Source organism: Quercus suber, unplaced genomic scaffold, assembly GCF_002906115.3.
Source record: "Quercus suber isolate HL8 unplaced genomic scaffold, Cork oak 2.0 scaffold_451, whole genome shotgun sequence".
Taxonomy (NCBI): domain Eukaryota; kingdom Viridiplantae; phylum Streptophyta; class Magnoliopsida; order Fagales; family Fagaceae; genus Quercus; species Quercus suber.
Window position 1 is genome coordinate 202342 of NW_027069902.1, and position 23427 is coordinate 225768.

Consider the following 23427-nt stretch of genomic DNA (forward strand, 5'->3'; position numbering starts at 1 on the left):
ATCCGTGCCAAGAGCTGTTGTGGCCGCAGCCCCACTGGGCTTCCGGTGCGGCAGAGTTTAGGCGTAACACCAATGGCGCCATGCACGGTGGCCCGGAGGGATGTCGTTGAAGTACCTAATGTCTCTCCTCGGAGCGCACCCCCGACGGAGGAGACATGCGAACTCATGTCATGGCTGGTACCCGAGTGTTGCCGTCTCCGACGGCCAACGCTCGTGAGGAGTGTAGAGAATCAAGGGAACATCACGAGGGAAGGCGTTCCGGTGCCCCTGCATCTGCTCCTCGCTTTGATCAAGCTCCGCCGCACCGAGAAAGGAGTTGTTGGTGGCCTTGAAACAAGCTGGCCCTCCCCCTTCCCTACTTTTATTGTCAAGTTCTCCCATTCTCTTGATGCCAATAAAAGCACGGGTTGACACTTCCCTCTAGCTAGTTTTAGGACGGGTCCACCTGGGACTCTGATTGTAGAACTAGCTGGTAGGAATAGTTCTAAAGCACGCCTGCCTGAGCCTCTGATTGTAATCTGTAACTTTGCTTTTTATGAAATAATATCAAGCTTTCTTTCATTTCTGTTGAATCTTCCGTCTCGAACTTTTATCTTTCTGCAGTGTGTTTTTTTTTTTTTTTTTTTTTTGCATCACCACCAATCTTTCATAGAACGATTACTTAGAATCGTCGCCTGTTGCGCCGGCCGGCGCGCTAATCCTCCCCACAGACGGCGCCAATTGTAGGGTCTGTTTTTGTAGCCCTAGCCCAAAGGATATGGGTCAAAGGCCCAACGAACTCAAAACAATGAATTTGTAGAGAGTGGATTGAAGGTTTAGGCGCTGGCCGGCGTTCACGAAGCATGAACTCCTTTCTCTTTTATTGAAAAAATACTTAGAACAGTTTACAACTGGGGATGCTCCTCGGCCTATGGCCGAGGAGACTTTTCTCCCGCTCCACCCCCTAAAAGAAGACCTCCAAGCCCCATTTACATTTTGCTCACATTTCTTATATATCACCATCTTCTTCCTCCTGTTGATCATCTATTGGCCTTCCTCCTGACGGCATATCCCATCAAAGGTCATATCCGTGCTCAAGTGGTTTACCCTGATCGATGTCGCCCTGGCAAGGGGTTACATCCCCATTAATGCGGCCAGAGGGGTTAGGTGAACATATTCAATGCCGAGGTGACGGTTCGCCCAGAGCTTGCCCTTCTCCATACCGAGGTCTCGGACGACCGAGGATAGGGTCACCCTCGGACCCATCGTGCATCCTCGGCGTGGGCCATTTGGGCTTGGGTCGAAGTGGGCCTTGGCTAATCGATTTTCTGGCCCCACACAATAGATTGTAAAATAATTGATATTTTAGTTATTACAATGTTAAATTTGTTGCAATAAGCCGTCTCTTTGAAATTTCTATTATAATATATTGCAAAATATATAATTGGTATCAAGTTATTACAATGGTTTCTTCAATTTAATTTAATAAAAAAAATTGATTTCTTCAATTTAAGTTATTGCAAAAAAATTTCTAAATTCAATTTAGTACTAAAATCTCTATTGCAACTGAAAATTATAAATTAATACAACTAATTATTATTAATGTAATAATTTACTATTTTTAAGTTACTATTGCAACGACTTTTAATTTTTAGATGTGATATTATGTCTAATACCACTATACTAGTTTTGTTGTATTAACACTTGATGTAATAGACTTATTTTGGTGTAGTGACAAGACATGGACCTTAGCGGCTTTAGGTCATAAACGGGTCAACTCGAATGCAACACGATAAGAAACGTGTCATAAGCAGGTTAACCTACGTGATTCGTAATAGACACATTTAACATGCTAATGTATTCATATTAACTCGAAATGACACATTTAACACAACATTTTTAACTCATATAACAAATAAATATTCATTTTATTTTAGTTTTGTCAAATAACTTTTATATCCAACCTATATTTTAAATTTAAAAAAGAAAAGTGTGTAATTATAAAAACTTACAAAGGATATAAATAAAAATTGAAATAGGTTGAATACTTGAAGTGTATGCACTACTTTTGGGATTAAAAAAAATTAAATAGATGTTATATCTAATATTAAGCAGGTTGAAAAAGGTTGTGTTACATTCGTGTCAACCTAACACAACCCGTTTATTAAGCGTGTCAAGTGAGTCGGGTTAGGTTAATCTGCCTTATTAACAGGTCGGGTTATAATTAAAATATCATAACACAATTATCAAATGGGTCGGATTCGAGTTGAATCATTTAGTTGAATACCTCTACCTTGATATAATACAAACTTAATACACTAACTCGAATTGACACTCCTAACAATAATAAAAATGAACAAATTTAGGACTGCAATCTCTTATATCACAACTTTACCATAATTATGATATGACAAACTATAATTAAGAGAAAAGAAAAATTGTGAATGATTGTGAAAAACTTTGTGGTTGTAATTTTTTTTTTTAATTTTATGAAAACCAATCACAATAAATGTAATATATAATAATAATAATTGTTAAAAAGAAAAAAAGAAAAAAGCGTAATTCTAGAATTACTCAACAAAGGGCAGAAGCCGAGCCTGGCTGTCCAAGAGCCAAGAGACACTAATCAGTAAATTAACGACATGGAAACGAAAAATACGAACTCCAAAGCCCAAAGGACCTGACATCATTTATGAATAGATAGGATAGGGACACTCACAACTTTCCGAACACAAATGTCACAACTAAGCAGTGTTTAGTCCGCATCCCCTTGCTTTACACCTATTTTCAACAGGGAAATACTGCGTATTTTTTCTTCTTATATAACTGTAGGTTTCATTAAATTGAGTTTTGTTAATTAAATTAATAATAAGATCTATAATTAATTAAATTAATTATAATAAGACATACCGTTCATTTAAGACATTTATAATATTTTCACAATATTCAATCATTTTTCTTTTCACCCTAGCTGATAGCTCCTTTTCAAGCTGTTCCTGTGACAGACAACCCCATTAATTTTATACTCTATTTAACTAGCATCAACCCCCATATGTAGCACCACTCATTGTTCACTTCTCTCTCTCTCAAATCATCTACAATGTATAATCTCAGAGAAAGAACTAGACTCTTGCTTACTTTCTTGCCCATCTCAGCCATTGCCTTAGTTTTGCTGCTCTACTCAACAACCCCATTGAAAAAGATCCCCAAGAATAGCACCACAGATATGGTAGATATCCTCCACCTACACATCCACAACCACAAACACATCCAAGTAGCCCATTCCACATGCCAAGGAACACTATACCCAGAGCTATGTGTCTCAACACTCTCTTCCTTTCCTGATCTCGCTACCAAGTCACTCCCACAGATCATCTCAGCCACTGTAAACCACACACTTTCCAAAGTCAGAGTCTCCTCCTCAAACTGCAACAGCATCCGCAAGAAGCTCAAGAATCTGGACCCTCTTCAAAAGAGAGCCTTGGACGATTGCCTTGAGCTCTTTGATGACACAATGGCTCAGCTTAAAACCACTATCTCTGACCTCTCTTCTAAGAAATTAGCCTCCAACCATCACAATGACTTACAAACCTTGTTAAGTGCCGCAATGACTAACCAGTACACGTGTCTTGACGGGTTTGCTTATAGCAAAGCAGACGTGAGAGAGGAAATCAAGAACAACTTGTATAATATCTCTCAGCTTGTGAGTAACTCTCTGGCCATTCTCAAGAAAATCCCGGGTTTAACACAAGTAAATCCCAGGAGTTCCATGAGTTTGGAGATATGAAAAATGGATTCCCATCGTGGGTTTCCCGGAAAGATCGAAAATTGTTACAAACAACAGTGAATACGATCAAATATGACTTACTGGTGGCTAAGGATGGCACTGGGAACTTCACCACCATTGGCGAGGCAGTGGCTGCAGCTCCAAACTCAAGCACAACCAGGTTTGTCATACATTATTTGGCCTTCTAAATAATTCTAGAGCAATGTTAGAGACACCATTTTTACAATACTTTTCATAAATTATTAAAGTAGGTGCTCCTATTAAAGTAATGTCACTTTTGTTTCAGTAATATATACATTAATTTACTTCATAGCAATGGACCATACTATTTTACACCATTTTGGCCATAACTCGTCAAGAGTGAATTGTAAGCGGTAGAAGAATGGTCTCACATGGACCTATCACTACACATCTATCATTCACAACTCAATAACACGTGGTAAGTTATGACCAAAGTTGTGTGAGCAAGTTGTGATTAAAGTTGTGTGAAAGGGCGTGCCCTATCCTTTCTCATTTACTTCAACGGTTAGGGAAAAAATGTCCTTAAATTTATTAATCTAATAATTTGACATATTAGTACTCAATTAGTGCTCGCTAACTCTACGTACTTGTATAATAATCTTCATTTTCATAATGTTGGTCTATTATGAATTAATTATGTATTAGAGAATTGTTAGTAATTGAACTTTTGTACGTAGGTTTGTGATATACATAAAGGCCGGGGCATATTTTGAGAATGTGGAGGTAGAGAGGAAGAAGCCCAATTTGATGTTCATAGGTGACGGGATTGGAAAGACTATTGTGAAAGCGAGTAGGAATGTGGTAGACGGGTCGACTACATTCAAGTCAGCAACCGTAGGTGAGAGATTAAAAACTTGAACTTTCTCCTAAATTATATGCCTCTATAGTTGAAATTTTTGAATTTTAATTTGATTTGTTGCACACCCTTTTACAATTTTAAGTAGAAATATGTCTTGGTGTTTGATACGGATGATGATTTTGGCCGCGTCTATTATTGCACAATGTACATGTTATGTGACGGATGATGATCTTGGCCGCGTCTATTATTGCACAATGTACATGTTATGTGATAATGTAATGGCAAGAGATGTGGGACACGAGTTGTCGGCCCATTCACGAGTGGGATATTGCAACTCACGTACGTAATCATGTTGCATCCACTTCAGTATAGATTTTTTTTTTTTGGGTAGAAAAGGAATTAAAATAAAACACTAAGAAACAAAAGAGGGGGCAGGACACATCCTGGTGCAGCACAAGCCGCGGGCATCAGCCTCCCAAATGTTAAGCATGTCCACAGGCGGACTAGAAAAAACAGTAAATTCTACATCTAGGAGGAACCTAGTCTTGCAAGAAAGTCTGCACATGAAATATGTAATGTACTACCTCGCCTTAAAGCCAATTGATGGTAAAGAGGTGACTAAAAGTCGGTTTGGTGGGAAGGGTAAAAAATTTGGAGGATATAAAATGAAAAAATTGTAAAAAAGTAGGAGGGTAAAAATGATTTAATTTTTTCTTATATGTGTTTAGTTAGGAGGATAAAAAAAATAAAAAACGAAAAACTTATTTATTTAGTTGAGAAAAAAATAAGATGATAAAAAAAAGTTGGTATAAATTTACTATTATGTTCTTATTAAATAAACTAAAAACAACACATTTTTTTATTAAAATTTTTTGTATGAATAATAAATTATTTATACATTAAAAAAAAAAAAGAAGTTTAAGAACCCAAAATTATAAAAATATATATTAAAAAAAAAGCAACTAACTATTTGAGAAAAGAAAGGATAAGCTCATAATAAAAGAAAAGAAAGAAAAAAAAAACTGAACAGCATCAGTTGTTCCGTACCCAAAAAAAAAAAAAAAAAAAGAGAGAGAAAGAAGAAGAGGAAACGGAATGAACAGCAAAAGAATCCTATCAATAAAAAGACAAAAGAAGCAGAGAATAAAATGACCGAAAAGTAAAAAAAAAAAAAAAAAAAAAAAGAGAGAAAGAAGGAAGAAGAAGAAGAGAGAGAGAGAGAGAATAAGAAGAAGAAGGAATGTTAGCCTGGGCAATTTTGTCCAAAATATTGCCAGGTATTTTCACTCCAATTTGGGGTGATCCAATTTGGGGTGATTAAATTTTGGTAAGTCAAAGAGAAAACTCTCGAACGCTACTATTTTTTTTTTGTCCTCTCATCCCTCCCTATCAAATACACCTTAAAGTCTTTTATACCATTTGATATCATACCATACAAACCTGTTTTTAGAACAGTAGTAGAGAGCCGAATTGTGATTTATGGGATTCTAGGCAATGTAATTAGAAGATGAACATAAAGTCTCATTAGAAAGCTTGATATGATGGGTGATCCAAGTTGGTAATAGGAAATTATCATCTGTTTTTATAAATCTCTGTTTACTTTGACTTCAATGGTACCTGGCTGTCATATAAGAGCCAAATCGTAGAGATTAGAGTAATACTCTAAAAGGGTTTGAAACAAAAAAGCCCTTTCTTTTTGTCTTATTCTAATTCTAGAATCAAAACTTCAAAAGCACATTCACGGGTGTATATGGCAAATTATTGAGTAGAACCAAGGCCATATTTTATGCATGCACTCCAAAAGGATCTGACATGCCATCATTATTTTAATTTTAGATTACTTTTTATTACTTATTGTTGATTAATCTTTAAAACCCATTGCATTTTAATTTCAATCTTTCTTATTAAAGATGCATAATTTGATATATTGATTTGATTTAATTCAATACTAATTAGTAACCCTACAATGTTCCGGAACGATTAGTATAATGAGTTTCTTTTTTCTTTTTTCTTTTTTTGTCCAAATATGACAAGTATGATAGATATTAATAAGAACTTACTTATTATTTATTTGTTTGTAGATGACATTAATATTTTAGTATTAGATATTTATTATGATTATGTTAGTATATGGAAGCATATCTATTATATAAAGAAAATGTGAAGTATTAGGATTCTAATAAGGGTTTAAATATAGAATAAAATTTAAACTCAATATGTTCCTAAAAAAACACTCAATAATATATATATATATGTATTAAAATAATAATACGTAAAATAATTCTTTAAAAAAGTTGATGCTATACATGATAATAAATAAAACTAAAAAAACACTCAATAATATATATATATATGTATTAAAATAATAATACGTAAAATAATTCTTTAAAAAAGTTGATGCTATACATGATAATAAATAAATCAACTAAAAGTCAAAAGGCTTTAGTACCATTAATGAATTTAGAGGTATTATTTACAAAACATAAAAAGTGGATAATTAAGATTCGATGAAGTACCTGATAAAAAAAAAATTATAGGTTTTTTTTTTTTTTGGAGAAGAAAATGCATTACAGATGGTTTCTCCTTGTATATTCTTGCAGGCTTTAGTTAAAAACTTAACAAATATCGAAAGAAATAAGGACAGAAATTAATATTATTTTAATTTATTTTAAAATATAAAGTCTATTTATACACAAGTATAAAAAATACATATATATACTAACCACCTTATTCATGCAAATCAGTATGTAATTCTTAATCTGTCAAATATATAAAATAGCATATCATGCAAATCTGTCATTTACTTCGGCTATTGGCAACAGCTCAGTAGAAAGCATATTTGACAAATCTGTCTAAAGTTCCTACATTTTATCTTTTTCTAATCATAATTTGTTTGCTCTCAAAAAAAAAATCATAATTTGTTTCGATTATTGACAGCTCAGTAAAAGCATAATCATAAGACAAAGCTGCCTCAATTTTCTTTTGTTTTTTTTTCACTTTTTTGTTTTCTCTTTTGCATCCCAGCAGTGAACTTAAATAGATTTACAACGGATAAGGATTATTGTTTTGGTCCCAGTTCTAATCTGGACCCAAATTTATAAAGCCGAGACCCTGACATGAATTGTAACTGCATTGAAGAGATTTAAACATCAACAACTTTTTTCGTGAGTATAGAAAAACAATAAATGCTAAACGACAAATTTTTACAACTTTTCTTTTGCTATTCATCATGGTTGGGAGCAGTAAAATAATGGACCAATTATTTATTTTTATTTTTTTTTATCACTCGCAATTTTACGCATGGTGAATTGGGATAAAATTTGTGTAAATTACTGCTCTAGTAGCATTTTTCAACGAAAAAAAGTGTGTTGGTGTCGGTGACTTAGCACTTAGGCCCTAGGATAAGGAGAGGCGTCTCCTGATCGAGTCGAGTTGATGCTCGTGGTCCTTAGTGGATTCTTTTTTATTTTTTTATTTTTATTTTTTTGAGCTAAGAAGATAGACTTACGTGGATTCTTGAAAAGCGTGAGTTTTACTTATTTTGTCGGCTAAAGGCATTTGTTTCTTAATAGACTACTTGTAACTTGTAAATGATCCGATTAGACATATTTGTTACATAAATCAATAAGCTACTTTTAAAGGAAATCCAAGTGCACATGTTATCATCAATCGTTTAGTTTGTCTTTTTATGTAGGTGTCTTTAAACCTTTTAAAATTTGGGATGATTACTTCCCATTCATTTCACTTTCAAATGCCTTTATGTTATGGATAGAAAATTTTTAGGTATTTTGAAGAAATGACACTTTTTTCTCTCATATTTATAATGAACCTTATCATAAATTTAATGAATAAACTCTATTATAAATATAAGATGAAATATTATTTTTTGTACTCCGAAAGTAGTTAAAAATTACAAGTTATAAATTACTTGTACTTTCTATTTACATAGAAATCTAAAACTCATGCCTTTGGAGATTGAATTTTAGGCTGCTCAAAAGTCATTTATAATAATGTCATCCAGAAAAGTAAATCACTAAATTGTGACTAGAGAAATAATGATCATGATTTGATGCTTGAAAGTTGCTTAATGTGTCATTTCACTTTACGGGTAAAGACTTTAGTTGTATATCCATATATATCCCAAACTTCTCTTCTTAATTGGTAAGTTAAAAACAAAAAACAACAACTCATTTGTAATACTTTTACCAGTAAGAAAATAAGAAATTTATTATTTGTTTGGTAGAGTAGTTTGGAAATTGTTGTTTATAGTTTTTTGAAATACGTGTGGGTGAAAAAGTGTGTTGAAATGCGTGAAATGCTGTTTAAAAACTAAAAAATGTTGTTTGAAATGACAACCCAAACAGGGCCTTAGTCTTTCACCGAATCACAGATACAATTGAAAATACATTCTAAAAGTTTCAAAATGAAGATGATCTTTCCTACTCTGGAAGTTAAAATTCAAAAACTAGGATACATTGAACGGACACAAACACACTTCTAACTGCTTATTGACGAACTATTTAAGCTCTTGAATGCCTTATAAGTCGTTTCTAGTAATTATCATATCATCAACATAAAGTAGGTGAATGAAGTTGACAAGGTCATCTGAATAATAATACTGTGTCATATGAACCAGTAGAGTAACCAAGATGGTCGATGGTGGTGTTGAATTTAGCAAATCAAGTTTGAGATGTTAGTTTTAAGTCTTTTATAGCTCAACTTCTGGTGGCTTATAGGGTTGAAAAACACAAAAGAAACAAATTTTGCTTACCCTGAATGGTAATAGCTTCCAATTTGTATGGTTTTTGGAATCTATGCTCTACATATAATCCCATGATCCTTCATCTAACACTTTTTGTACATATATATTGTGATTATTTTTCAGCCGTGGTGGGGGATGGATTCATAGCCAAGGGTATAACCATTGAGAACTCAGCAGGGCCAAGTAAACACCAAGCAGTGGCATTAAGGAGCGGTTCAGATTTCTCAGCATTCTACAAATGCAGCTTTGTTGGCTACCAAGACACCCTTTATGTCCATTCCCTTCGACAATTTTATCGCGAATGTGACATATATGGGACAGTTGACTTCATCTTTGGTAACGCAGCTGTGGTTCTCCAAAATTGCAATATATATGCCCGTAAACCAGGTGAGAAGCAAAAAAACATTTTCACTGCACAAGGTAGAGAGGACCCTAACCAAAACACAGGGATATCAATCTTAAATTGCAAAGTTACAGCTGCTGCAGATTTAATCCCAGTAAAATCATCCTTTAAGACCTATCTAGGGCGTCCATGGAAGGAGTATTCGAGGACTGTTTTTCTCAGATCTTATATTGATGATTTGGTAGACCCAGCTGGATGGTTGGAATGGAATGGCACGTTTGCATTGAGTACCTTGTATTATGGTGAGTATATGAACCAAGGGCCAGGGTCTAACACAAGTGCTAGAGTTACTTGGCCCGGTTATAGAGTCATCAAAAACTCAACAGTTGCAAGACAGTTTACTGTAGGGGAATTTATACAAGGAACTGACTGGCTAAATTCTTCTAGCATTCCATACTTTGTCAACTTGAGTTGAGGACTGAGGATGGTTATAAAGTAATTAATGCCTTTTCCTCTGTTTAAATGTTAACGTTTAAGAAGCTCTATGATTGAATAACGAGCATTCATATGGCTCTGTCTAAATGAATTTTATATGTTTATATTGTACTTGCAATGTAAATTTACATTGTCTACAACATTTTTCACTTTTTGTGTGTGTTTATAATGTAAATTTACATTGTACTGTACAATGTAAAAGAAGAATTTCCCTTGTCTAAAACCTCTTCTTTGAGAAAGATTCCAATATGAAATGTATTTGTACTAGAATGGAAGTTTGGATAAATTGTACAGTTTTTGTTTGCTTGGACTGGGACATTGGTGCTCGATGCATTGAGATCTTGCATCATGCAATAGCATTTTTGATGGCTAAGATTAAAAGATAAAAAACTTACTTTTAATCTCAACGTTTAAATCAAAACTTTTAACTTTTTTACCATCTCAACTTCTTCCTCCCACAATTGCACCTGATCCGGATCCGGGACTTGATTACCTAAGTTGATAAAACTTATAAAACAGTGCCAATATTTGCAACATTTGGAGCTCTACATAGGCCCAACTTATCTTTGGAAGAAACCCAAGACCACATATTTCGAGCCTTTAGGCTTTTACCTATTTTTGATGGACAGGACATATTGCACCAGGCCAACCCAAAGAAGCGCCTCAAAATTTCAAGTAATCTCTCAGTGCAGCTTGGGCCTTTCAAAATTCAAAGCCCATTGTGGTCATCCAAACCCTAAGCCTATGGAAGCACTCCCAAAAGGATAGGCCCAATGTGGTCCCCCAAACCCATGCTACCCTTTTTTTTTCTTTTTTTTCTTTTTTTCTTTTTTTTAATAATTTAACTCTAGGTGGGCCAGGTTTGAGATAAGTTAAGAAAGAGTAGAGACTAGAGAGAGTAATATCACGTGGTTCGTATAGGATGCCCACATAGGATGCTCTCAATGCGCGCTCAAAGCACAAAAAGTCCGCAAATTTGCTGCAACAAACCACAAATCACGGGACGTAAAGGGAAAATGATGAAAAGCTAATTACTAATACGAAACTCTGAAAGAGGCTGTAATGATGAGACTGCTACCCATGCGTAACTTTGGGATACTTTTCTGGTTTTTTGTACTACAGTCATGAAGGTGCTGTTGGGGCCTTGGCTTGATTGTGAAAATTTTATTTTAATTTTAATAATACTAGTAATAATAAGAATAAGAACAAGAAAACATGCCATGCCAGCATACTCATATATGTTTTTAATTAAATTGATTTTGATGGAGTTTAAAAGGCATATCAATACAACAAAGAATTGAGTTTTTGAACTAGCGTTTATCCTAAGAGGTTGGTTTGGAGCTTTTTTGGTTTGATTAATTTTCATCACCTATTACTCTGTTTTTATCGCCAATTACTCACTTTTGGTGTATTACATACTTAAAAAGTACGTTTGGCTAAGTTTTCATTTCCAAATCTCATCACCTATATCTCAACAAAATGAGTGATAAGTAACCTCATGGTGCCTACAAGACTCGAAAAATAATCAAGTATTTAACTAATTTTGGACTCCTTGTTAGAGGGAAAAAAAGAAAAAAAAAAAGTCTTCCCAGTATCATTTGGAACTGCAAAGATATGTTATCAGCAAAGCATAAGGACATACAATACATCTTAAAATGAAATCTACCAATCTTAATTAATTATTATTCTTTGACATAGATTCATAGAAAAATGATAGCAAATATTGAGGTGGTCCACTAATCCGCTGCATGTTAACCCTCTAGACCTTAACACAATAAGCTTAATAGCTTTTTCTTTATTCTTTTTTGGGGTGGTGGGGGGTGCTAAATCGATAAACTTAATAGTGCTAGAACCATCAAATAGATCAATATACATGGTGGTGCATTTTTTTTACAAATGGAGGTAGAAAGTGATGGCATTATAGACAACGTACAAAGTCAAGGACTTAATTATTTTCACAAGTCATACTAGCTGAGATTCTCTAACAAATTAGGTGAAGAATAGCCAGAGGCATTTTGTTGTCGTCTAATAGACTAGCATAATCATTCAAAAGATTCATTTGGAAACTGTAAACTCCCTCGAGGTTAATCCAGTGGGTTGGCCAAGTGGTCATGGGCGGCGTTACTTTATGCTCAGGGGGTTCAATTGAACCCCTTGACTTGAATTTTTTTTTTTTTTAATTTATATATAATTTTTTTTTATTAGTATAATTTACTCCTAAAGATATGCTTGTACACTTTGGCTTAAATCTTGCACACCTTAACCATATATCAGCTCAACCCAAAATCAAAAAACAACATAGATCATAGGTCTCTCTAAGAGTAAAAAAAGAATGTTTGTAAGTCATAGGTGTCTCTTTTTATTATAAATTTATATTATATGTGTGTAAATGTGTGTCTAATACTGATTGTGTGTGTTATTTTTTATTATGTTATTGGTGTGAAATATGGTGTACGTGAATGTGTGTTGTGTACTACAAATATAATATAACTTTATATAATTTAATAATTAGAAAATACGGAGGATTTGTTATATGTGTGTATATTATTATCATGTTATAATAACTTTTTGTTATAAAGCTAGTGATTCAAGAACCAAAATAGTAAAATTAGTAATTGTTCAAACATTTTATTAGTTATGTAGATACTCAGTGTATTGTTTATGTATGAATGAATGTGGCTACGTGGACCAATTTAATATAGTGACAATGGGTTGAGTTTTGTTATTTAATTTGAAATATTTTTTTTATAAAAGTAATGACAAATAGATAATGACAACTTTATAATAATTAAAAATGTTATACAAACTTAATAAAATAAAATGGTCACACTTACCAACATTAACAATAAATAATGACAATTAATAATAAATTATATTGTAATGATTTTAAAATATAAAAACTTAGAAAAAAATTGTAAACTTTCATATATTTGCTTTTTTTTTTTTTTTTTTTTTTTTTTTTTTTACGATAACTCAATATATTCAAAATCTTTTTTTTTATTAAATTTTGTTTGGTTCAAGTTTCTTAATGACCTCCCCTGAACAAAATTTCTAGAGCCGCCGTTGCAAATAGTTAGGCACTTGGTGTCAATGTGTTTGTCTTGGATTTGACTAGGAGCTTCCTAGTTCAAGTCTGGGGACCAACACTATAAAAAAACTCCCTAAGCCAGCGATTTACCCCGCTATGAGCTCACCTGTAGCGAACAATGATTAGTCTCTAGTTAAAAGTTTTGAAAACAGACCATAAAAAACCAAAAAAACTCTCTCGAGCTTCATTTTAGTCAAGTTGAATCCAATGCCCATATGTCATGAAGATTTTTAATTTCCAAGTCCTCACCCAATGAGAAATGTGTTTGTCAGCTTTTTGCTGTACAGGGAGGTGTTGTGTATAGCAATGAACATGAATGCATGCTGCAGCATGTGGGAGTGTACCAGAGGAGCACATGATGATATGAACAAGGCCCTCATAAAATATATTATTGGGTCAAATCTGGGGCCATCGTTTCTTGAACAAAAAAGTTCAATCTATGAAATTCCTTTTCAATTTTTTAATTCCTGTCATCCAAATTATCATTTGTTTTATACATTCTTTCTATTCAATAATGAATACGTCTCCATGACTTTCTTTTTCGTGCTTGTATTCAATCCAAAAAAAATTCTTTGGCCCCTTCAGTGTATAATTGACTGAACTTTCTCTTCTGCCAACATGCTTTGGTCCGGAGGCGACTCTTTATTGAGCAGATAATTGGAGTGAAAGAACAATGTTCGATTTTTTTTTTCCACAATATTTTTCATAACTTGTATAGGTAACGGTGACTAAAATGATTAGTTATAATAAAGATAACATTATTGTCATGTCGTCCTACAATTAATACCATTTTTATTATATATAGTTATGATAACAGATTTCAATAGTTGTGAAAATTTGTGTTCTCTGAATAAATGAAAATTTCTCCCTCTCAAATTGGGCAGGAAATTAAGGAAAAAGTGTAAAGTGCCCAAAGAAATAATGCTGTACCGCATAATCAATGCAAAACAGCCCAATCATTTGAAAGAAAATTATAGAGAGAAGATACCCTTCCCCACATGAAAAAAAAAAAAAACACAGTTTTTGATTGCGAGGTTTTAACAATATTTCACCTGTTTTTATCTTTTGTTTGTCTTTGGAGAAATATTGTTACCAAATATTTTGAACTTTGAAGTTCACACTTCTCAATTCTCAGACATGAAAATTCACCTGCTGCCATTGCAACAATAACTACAATCTTGTAAATAACAGTTCTGTTTCATTGGCTAAATCCCAAATGATTCAAATTGGGCAATGGTGCTGAGAGTTTAGACATAGCGATTATATAATTTGGAAATGTGCGCTCCAAACAACAGTATCCAAAGTTATACAATAGACTAAATATAAATTACAGGTTGAGTGTGGCTTAAAGGTGGAGACAAGAACACAAAATATTTCCCACGGAAAAGCTACACAGAATATATATTAAAACAACGCTTTTTTGACCACCTGGAAGGAATCGAATTAGGGAATTTAATTTGTTTTAATGAAATTTTATCTCAAGTACCCATAATATCCTTGTTTTATTAACGAAAGGGCATTATAATATTGTTATTAAAAGATGCATTTTCTTGGATACACAGATACTCTATTTTTGCTCACATGCATGTATTCGATTCGTATCGTATTGGTATCATATCGGATACTTCTAAGATACATACATAGTCCCTCTCTTTTTTAGTGCCACTACATCTAGGATACACCTGTGAACCATGATACGACTTTGATACCATTATAACCCAACCCCCGATAATGAGAGATAGTTCAAACTTGTAAGAATTTTTATTTATATGTTTTATATATTGGTTTCAATTTTGAACACTTAACTAGTTATATTTTATTTACTCTTCTAGATCTTGGTTTTTATTCTAAACATCATTTAATGGTCATGGATTTATTTTATCATCCACTATTGCTTTTAAATTGATATATGCTTAACAATAGTTACAATGTCTAAAAAGAAATGTTTAACAATATATAAATAAAAATATCAAATAAGTAATTAATACACGTATTCCCGACATATCATACCTCAAGTTTTTCAAGAAATGCTATATCTTAGTACTTGTACTTGTATCATACCCTTACCGATAAGACTGTTTCCGTACTCATGTATCTTAGTTTCCATTCAATTCTCAAACAATATTATTTTCTGTTCTATTCATTTCTTTTCAAACATCCAAACAAGAGGGAGATAAAAAAAAAAAAAAAAAATTCCTTCATTTAGATTTCTTTCCATTCTTTTATATTTTATCCATTTCATTTATTTTTAGAGAGAGAGAGAGAGAGAGAGAGAGAGAGCTTCTGATTAGGTGAGGGTTACCTAGGTGGTTGAAGGAAGTTTGGTAATGTCAATCTGCAGTGCAACTGAAGGGGGAAAAAAATGTAGGTGTGGGGGCCTTTTGGTATTGTTGGGCCTTAACCCCTTTTGTTGCACTGTGACCCGTTAATCTGGAATAAAAGAGTTAGGATTGGCCTTGCTAGGATTGCATTTTAGGCTAGCTTGTGCACAAGTTAGGCTTACCCGATGTAGACACGTCCTGATGTGAGTGTTATGGGCTGAACACAAGGTATGGTCATAGCAGAAGTAACTGTCACAGATATTACAACAGGAATATACTATAGTAGGATGACTAATAATAATAAAACGTGCTAAATAAAGTTAACACCGTAAACTAAATTAACAGAGTTACAGCAAAGTAATGCAACAAGCAAAAATAACACTACAGTAGGAAAAAGTAACAACTTGATATCTTCTAATTAAACAATAAGAAATCGTCCCAATAAGTATAATGAAAATAACTCATTTTCTGGATTATGGGTTAAGCTGTTCAGTAGAAACGAAACCAATGAGGGAACCAATCTCCAACGCGAGTAACCTCAACAAAGGCTTCTACTATAGAAGTTACTCATTTTGGAGAAATGACCTAAATGGTTTAAGGTTCGATTTACAACCTTCAAAGGGTGGGAATGTCGAAAGGGAGAGAAAGTGTGGTCTATTGATGCATGCCTCTATTTCTACCATATTATTTTCTCTTTGGTTTTCTTTCTACCACTTAGCCTTTTTATCTTTTCTTTTTCTCTCCGTGTTTTCTCCTCTCTATTCTTTCCTCCCTCTCCTCCTTGCTACCTCTACTGTTCATGACTACCCCCTTTTATACCGTCTACCATTATGGGATTTACCCCTTTTGTCCATCAAACATTTTTGGCTTCTTGTGGGTAACTCTCTAGGAATGCCTACTAACCTGCTGGTTGTCCAGTCGTTACCTCTGCCCAGAGTGTGTTGGTTGCAGCACTCTTCATTCCTAAACAAAATTACTTGTGTTTTTTCTTACCTCTTTTCTTTTCTATTTTACCTCAATGGATAAGGATTGGAGACTTTCTCTACACCTACTCCTATGGCATGCATCAAGTGGTCCTAACCCATATTTACCTTTTTTTGGTGATATGACATCCCAGCAAGACATTCCCCCAAAGAAGCTTAGACAGGAACCCCAAAATAGACTCCCCATTATCCCCACCGCCAAACTCCATCCTTTGAATACCTTGACCCATGGTGCACCTCCCATGTATTGGCTGGATACAAGTAAGTGGTGCCCTGGTCCTTTGTGCAAGTTCCACTCCATTTGTGTTTGTCTCCTTCTGCTCTTCACGCCATATCTACTACTCTTGCATTGTTTGGTTTTGCTATGTGTACTAGTTTGTGCTTATCTTTTGTGGCGTGAAGGATGCGTGGGCTTTTGGGCTTGTGTTTTCTTCCTTTTATCCTTTCCTAGGCTAGGCATTGTCCAGCCAATGGCCTTTGCCTTTATAGCTCGCTAGGCCTGTGTTTTTGTCTTTCTTCTTCATGGCCGTGAGCCTTTTAACCATTAATCCTGTCATACTGCTTCATTGTATTTGCTACCTCTCTGTTTGGGCCTCGCTGACTGCCTTGCTTTGCTTTTACTTCTTATTACCTTCATGTGCCTACTAGCTGGTGTTCCTACCGTGTCAACTTATTGGCCTATTACCTCTCTCCTTTGGGCTTCCTTGGCTCATTTACTTCTTCTTTACCTTTTATTGCTCTCATGGGTTTATTGCCTTATTCTTTAGGCTTTCTCGGCCCATTTACTACATCTTCACCTCTTATTACTCTTATGGGCTTATTGGCCATCATTCTTACCATGTCAGCTCATTGAGATTACCACTTTATTCCTTGGGTTTCCTTGTCCCATCTACATCCTTTTTTTTTTTTTTTACCTCTTGCTACTTTCATGAACTCGCTAGCCATCATTCCCCACTAGGCTTGTTACCTCATTTTTTTTAACATTTTGCCCTTCAGCTTCCTCTCATTTCCCTTATTGTTGGACTTCTTCTGCCATTGAGCCTTCTGTCAAAAGTGGGCATCAACAGTAGGGAATTAAGTATGTATATAACTACATCATTTTAAGTTTATGTGATATTTAAGGACTACATTGCTCATGAAAATTGACAAAATATGACATTCAAAATAATATCAAACTTTAGGGACTTAAATCAAAATTTAGAAAAACATCGAGAATCAAATTAAAATATTACATACTACATATACTTTGCAAATTAATTGTACTTTACGCATGAAATCTACTTCGGTTCTATTAATTTTCCAAAATAGGGGTACAATCTTAGCAAGAATTTTGTAAAGTAAATGGGTGCATCGTCAAACATTCTTCCCTCTTTTTTTATATTTTTACGATGGAGGAACTAAGACCATCTCTCTCCTAATACCCCAACCAAAAATCAAGGATTGGGGAGATGGGGATCTTTCCCACATTATTACCTTAATAGGGTCTAGCAATATTGTGTGCAACAAAGTTGGCTTCCGTAAAAGTATAAACTATAGTCCAATCAACAAAGGAATTCGAGATAGTTTTAACCTTCGTAATAACATTTACAATAGACCAATGAGAGACTTTGGAAGGGTTGGACAATGTTTACAGGGTCTCCTTCATAAATTACATGTCTGATACCCGATTCTCCTACCTTTTCAACTGCTAGGTAAGCAACCTTGGTTCCTACCAATTGTTGGCAGTGCAAGTTTTTTCTTCGACAATAGCTGCATCAAAGTTTGTCTAATTAAGTACAAATGATATATTGCTTCCCTTTCTGATTACCTCAGTTTCTTGTCATACATATTAATATATTATGTCACACCACATAGCTGTGAATAATATGAAGGATATCAATATATAATTTTCAATGGAATATTCTTTACTACCATTAAATTGCACATCAAATTTTTAGCACAATTGTCAAGAACCGTTTATATCCTTCTATATCCAAAGCACTCAAAAAATCATAAAAGAGAACAATGATAGGATCTTCTTTTTTAAAGGTAATTGGCGATAAAAATGGTAATGGTACTCCAATTTTTTGATTTTGTGGGATGGTAGGGCTGGTGACTCTTTTTTTTTGGATAGAGATGGTGACTGGTGTTGGTAATGGTATCATGTAAAATAGGGATCAAAATCAAATCTGCCTTAGCTTATCTATATCTCTTGATTTAAGTGCTATATCCATTGTACTACATCCATATGCTTGGGCCTTTATTGACCCCTTAGTGACTCGCTTATAGAACTTAAAGGATTTTCAACATCACCTGCATGCTTATGTTCACCACCTTTCTCCGACACCGATTTGAGTATAAGCATCAAACCCATATCCATGTTCATCACCTTTCACTGACAACAATTTTGAAGATTCTTTTAGTCTCTGACTCTGCCTCAAATTATGGGCAAGAACTCCCCTTTAAACTCAATTCCAAAGTTGTTGGACTCAATTCTAGAGTTGTTGGAGACAGTTCCATTATACTTTTAGGGGAGTGCAATATTTGGCGACTATAGTAACCCTAAAATGATACATTGATATTAATTGTTATTAAAATATTTTGTTCTTTTAATCAAATTGAAACAGTCTCTATTACAAAATTGACTCCATTGATTGCAATTATTTATCTGTTATAGCATCTGTTGCCCCTTTGTAATCTCAAATAATCATGAATGTACATCATATCTTTTTGTCAGAACCTCCCTCCCCCAAAATATATATATATATATATATATTTTATTTATTTTATATATAGCTATATGAAAATTTAAAGTTGAATAATGTCATCACTACTACCTGTTTTACAACATTTTTTACAAATTATAAATATGAAATTTTTTATTGGTTTTCATTTAGATTCATTACTAACCTCACTTTTTTAATTATCAATAGCTAACTATTTATCGTATCAACAATTTATTAAAAAAAAAAGAGTTACACATGAACTTTTCCAATGATTAAGTTGATCCAATAGTTTATAAATCCTAAAGGTTAAATGCTGCTACCATTCAACCATCTTAATAAGTGCTGCAAATTCGTGTACGAATCATGAATAACTTTATTTTTTTGTTGGAGAAGAATCACCAGATTCACCACCCAGAACTTTGTCTGTGTTTTTGATTACTAATAAAAGAATGTAATAAATACCTTTTTGGGTGGAGAGAGAGAGAGAGAGGAATGCAATGCCCATATTTTTATGTTAAAAGTTAAAACCATTGCTTAATGCATAGTAGGTTCTGTGCTGAATGTGTTTTTTTTTTTTTTTTGGCTGAACTATGCTTGATGTGTTTGATAATCTGGATAACATCCTTTGCGAGAAGCTCCAAGCGAGGGACCTATCATTGGCACAAATTTCACAATCCAATTGGACTTTATAGCAAAATTGGAATCTTTATTTTAGTCTTCTTTCTTTGTAGCACCAATGTAATTAAAATTCCCATGTGACCTCTCCTGCTTAGCCATTAATGCCCCTGAATGTCGTTCCTACCTTCTGGGCAAAGGCAAGCCCTCTGAATTGACATTACATGAAATTAACCCAAGTACCCATCTTTAAGAGAAAAAGGGTAGTTACAGTTAACCAATATAACCTAAAAAGAAATCCCCACACCAAGGGAAGGTACTCATTAGTAAAATCTTTTTATTAAAGCCAAACCCTGTTGGAGGATGTGGACTTAATTATTGTACTACTCACTAGCCACACAGGAAGTTAGAGAGGCAGCTTTTGCTTTATAAATACCAAGGCATAGTGAGGCCACAGGTTCTACTCTACTGCTGTTTTGCAGGTTAGTTGCTGGTTGGTTGGTTCTTTTATTGGTTTGGGAAACCCAAAATGGCTCTCTCTCTTTACTCTTTTACTCTGCTCTGCTTCTTCTTTCTCTTTCATTTCTTCACTATCAATGCCTACCCTGTCCACCATAACTACCCTTATCACCACCACCACCACCCTCACTTTGCCAGTCATAACTACAGAGATGCTCTCACCAAATCAATACTCTTCTTTGAAGGCCAAAGGTCTGGAAGCCTCCCTTCTAACCAGAGAATCACTTGGAGGAGGAACTCTGGTCTCTCAGATGGCGCAGCTATGCATGTAATTAACAAAACCTTGTTTCTTTTCTCTTTTTTGATTTTGTTGTGGATAATGTGAACTGGGTTTTGCTCATTTTTGGGATGTGAAACTTGAAATGCAGGTTGATTTGGTTGGAGGATACTATGATGCAGGGGACAATGTGAAGTTTGGTTTCCCTATGGCTTTCACCACCACTATGCTTTCATGGAGTGTCATTGAGTTTGGTGGGTTGATGAAAAGTGAGTTACCGAATGCCAAAGAAGCCATTCGTTGGGCCACTGATTACCTCCTCAAAGCCACTGCACATCCAGACACCATTTATGTTCAGGTTTGTTCTCTCTCTGTTCTGCATTGTCACTTTTTTTACTGCCTATTTTGTTTCTTAGCAAGATGTCATTTTGGGTTCTTGTGGCTGCATTTGGGCACATTTGCAGGTGGGTGATGCTAACAAGGATCATGCTTGTTGGGAGAGACCTGAAGACATGGATACCCCAAGGAGTGTGTTCAAGGTAGACAAGAACTCTCCTGGTTCTGATGTAGCAGCTGAAACTGCTGCTGCTCTTGCATCTGCTTCATTGGTCTTCAGAAGAAGTGACCCAACATACTCCAATCTTTTGGTCACTCGGGCTATAAGGGTAAAAAATTTTAACTGGACTAACAAAAATGTTTTTGAAAAAAAATCAAATTAAACACTCCTAATGATGTTTGTTCATGGATCTAGGTGTTTGAGTTTGCTGATAAGTACAGAGCACCCTACAGCAATGGTTTGAGGAAAGTTGTGTGTCCCTTTTATTGCTCTTTCTCTGGTTATCAGGTAAACATTTTATCCCTTTTTAACTCTTTATTGTTGCTTCTGTTATAAGTGAACTAAAAGTTTTGTTTGGTGTCTTAATATTTTGCTAGGATGAGCTTTTGTGGGGTGCTGCTTGGCTACACAAGGCTACCAGAAATCCAGCTTTCCTCAACTACATTCAAGTTAATGGAGAGCTCCTTGGAGCTGCAGAGTTTGACAATTTCTTTGGGTGGGATAACAAGCATGTTGGGGCAAGAATTCTTCTCTCCAAGGTCCCCACTTTATTCACTTTTTTAAAATTCTAATCTTAAGCATTTAACCAAACACTTTGTAAATGTTTTTACCATAGTAAATTTTTGTATTTTCAGGCTTTTCTTGTCCAGAATGTCCAATCACTCCATGACTACAAGGGTCATGCAGATAATTTCATTTGCTCTATTATACCAGGGGCCCCTTTTTCTTCTGCCAAATATACCCCAGGTCTCTTTCTCTCTCTGACAGACTCGCACATACGCACAAAGAGTACTTGTCCAATTTGTAATGGCTAATTTTGGTTTTTTGGTGCTATGCTAAACAGGTGGGCTTCTGTTTAAGATGGGGGATAGCAACATGCAGTATGTGACCTCCACTTCATTCCTGCTCTTAGCCTATGCCAAGTACTTAACAACTGCTCACAAGTTTGTTGACTGTGGTGGAATCACTGTCACACCAAATAGGCTCCGAGCCCTTGCCAAAAGACAGGTACAGCCTATAAGAATACCATTCCTCTTTCACTTAACCATAATCATGAGCCCAAAACAGTTTTATTCTAATTACACTGTTGGACTTGGAGTCTTGGACACATTAAAAGAACTCGAAAACCTTTGTTGGGGCCAAATATAAACTTAAATTGCATGTGATAGTGAACTAGAATTTAAAGATGAACCTACTATTTTGGCAATAATTGATTTTTACTTCAATTTCTAAAATTGTTTTTATCAGGTGGACTACTTGCTAGGAGATAACCCATTGAAGATGTCCTACATGGTGGGTTATGGTCCAAGGTACCCACAAAGGATACACCACAGGGGCTCATCACTACCGTCCGTTGCATCACACCCAGCCAAGATCCAATGCTCTCCAGGCTTCAGTTTCATGAAATCCCAATCCCCCAATCCAAACATATTGGTGGGTGCAGTTATCGGTGGACCCGACCAGAATGATAGGTTCCCAGATCAAAGGCCAGACTATGAGCAGTCAGAGCCAGCCACTTACATTAACGCACCTCTAGTAGGGTCATTGGCTTATCTTGCTCACTCATTCGGCCAGCTCTAGTGTCTTATTAGACCCTATAGTAGTAACTAGTAACTAGTAACTCCCATCTTCTTCTCTCTTTTTGTGGTTTAGATGACGAAGTCTTTTTTATTTCTCATCGAGTGCACGCGTAATAGCCTATAGGTTGGAGAGCAAAGGCTCGAGCCCCAAACCTTTGAAGCACAATGGTCAATGGGGTAGATGGTCTTGGCTGCTGGATAGTATTTAATATTTATACATTATTATTATTGTGATGATTTGAGCAAATTTCGTGCCATCAACGGCGTTTTTACTATGTAAAGGATGTGGACACAACATATAGTCCACTGTGTTGCTTTTTTAAGGGGATGAATGAAAGATAGTCCCATTCTGGGAATTTGCAATTTGTCCTTTACTGTTTAACTTGTAATTAACTTTTAAAACCTCTCTCTTTTTCTCTATCTCTTTCTTTGTATTTGTGTGGGGTTTCCGTTAATTACGCAGGAATTAAGATAATAAGGACATAGGGTACGCTGGACTTGGGAAGAAAAAGAAAGAAGAATAAGCCATGTCGTGGTTCCTAAGAGCATCGTCAGCACCATAGTTAATTTTTTAGAAATTTTACCTTCTCAGTATTTTAACTTTTAATACAATAAAATAATATAAATAATATAATAAAATAATATTTCATTCTCCCC

At 34.8% G+C, this 23427-nt stretch overlaps 2 protein-coding genes across 2 annotated transcripts; both read left to right on the forward strand.

Moving 5' to 3' along the window:
- The first annotated feature begins 3002 nt into the window (after nt 1-3002).
- Nucleotides 3003-10500, forward strand: LOC112018941 (pectinesterase). The gene is given in 4 exon segments (XM_024051476.2): nt 3003-3721; nt 3724-3926; nt 4465-4625; nt 9472-10500. Coding segments are annotated over 4 exon segments (1701 nt in total). The 5' UTR covers nt 3003-3079; the 3' UTR covers nt 10167-10500.
- Nucleotides 10501-20082: 9582 nt separating this feature from the next.
- Nucleotides 20083-23135, forward strand: LOC112018942 (endoglucanase 17). The gene is made up of 8 exons (XM_024051478.2): nt 20083-20685; nt 20786-20992; nt 21099-21299; nt 21386-21478; nt 21568-21729; nt 21826-21937; nt 22035-22198; nt 22439-23135. Exons 1-8 carry the CDS (start codon nt 20428-20430, stop codon nt 22769-22771), a joined length of 1530 nt encoding a protein of 509 aa, XP_023907246.1. The 5' UTR covers nt 20083-20427; the 3' UTR covers nt 22772-23135.
- Nucleotides 23136-23427: the final 292 nt, after the last annotated feature.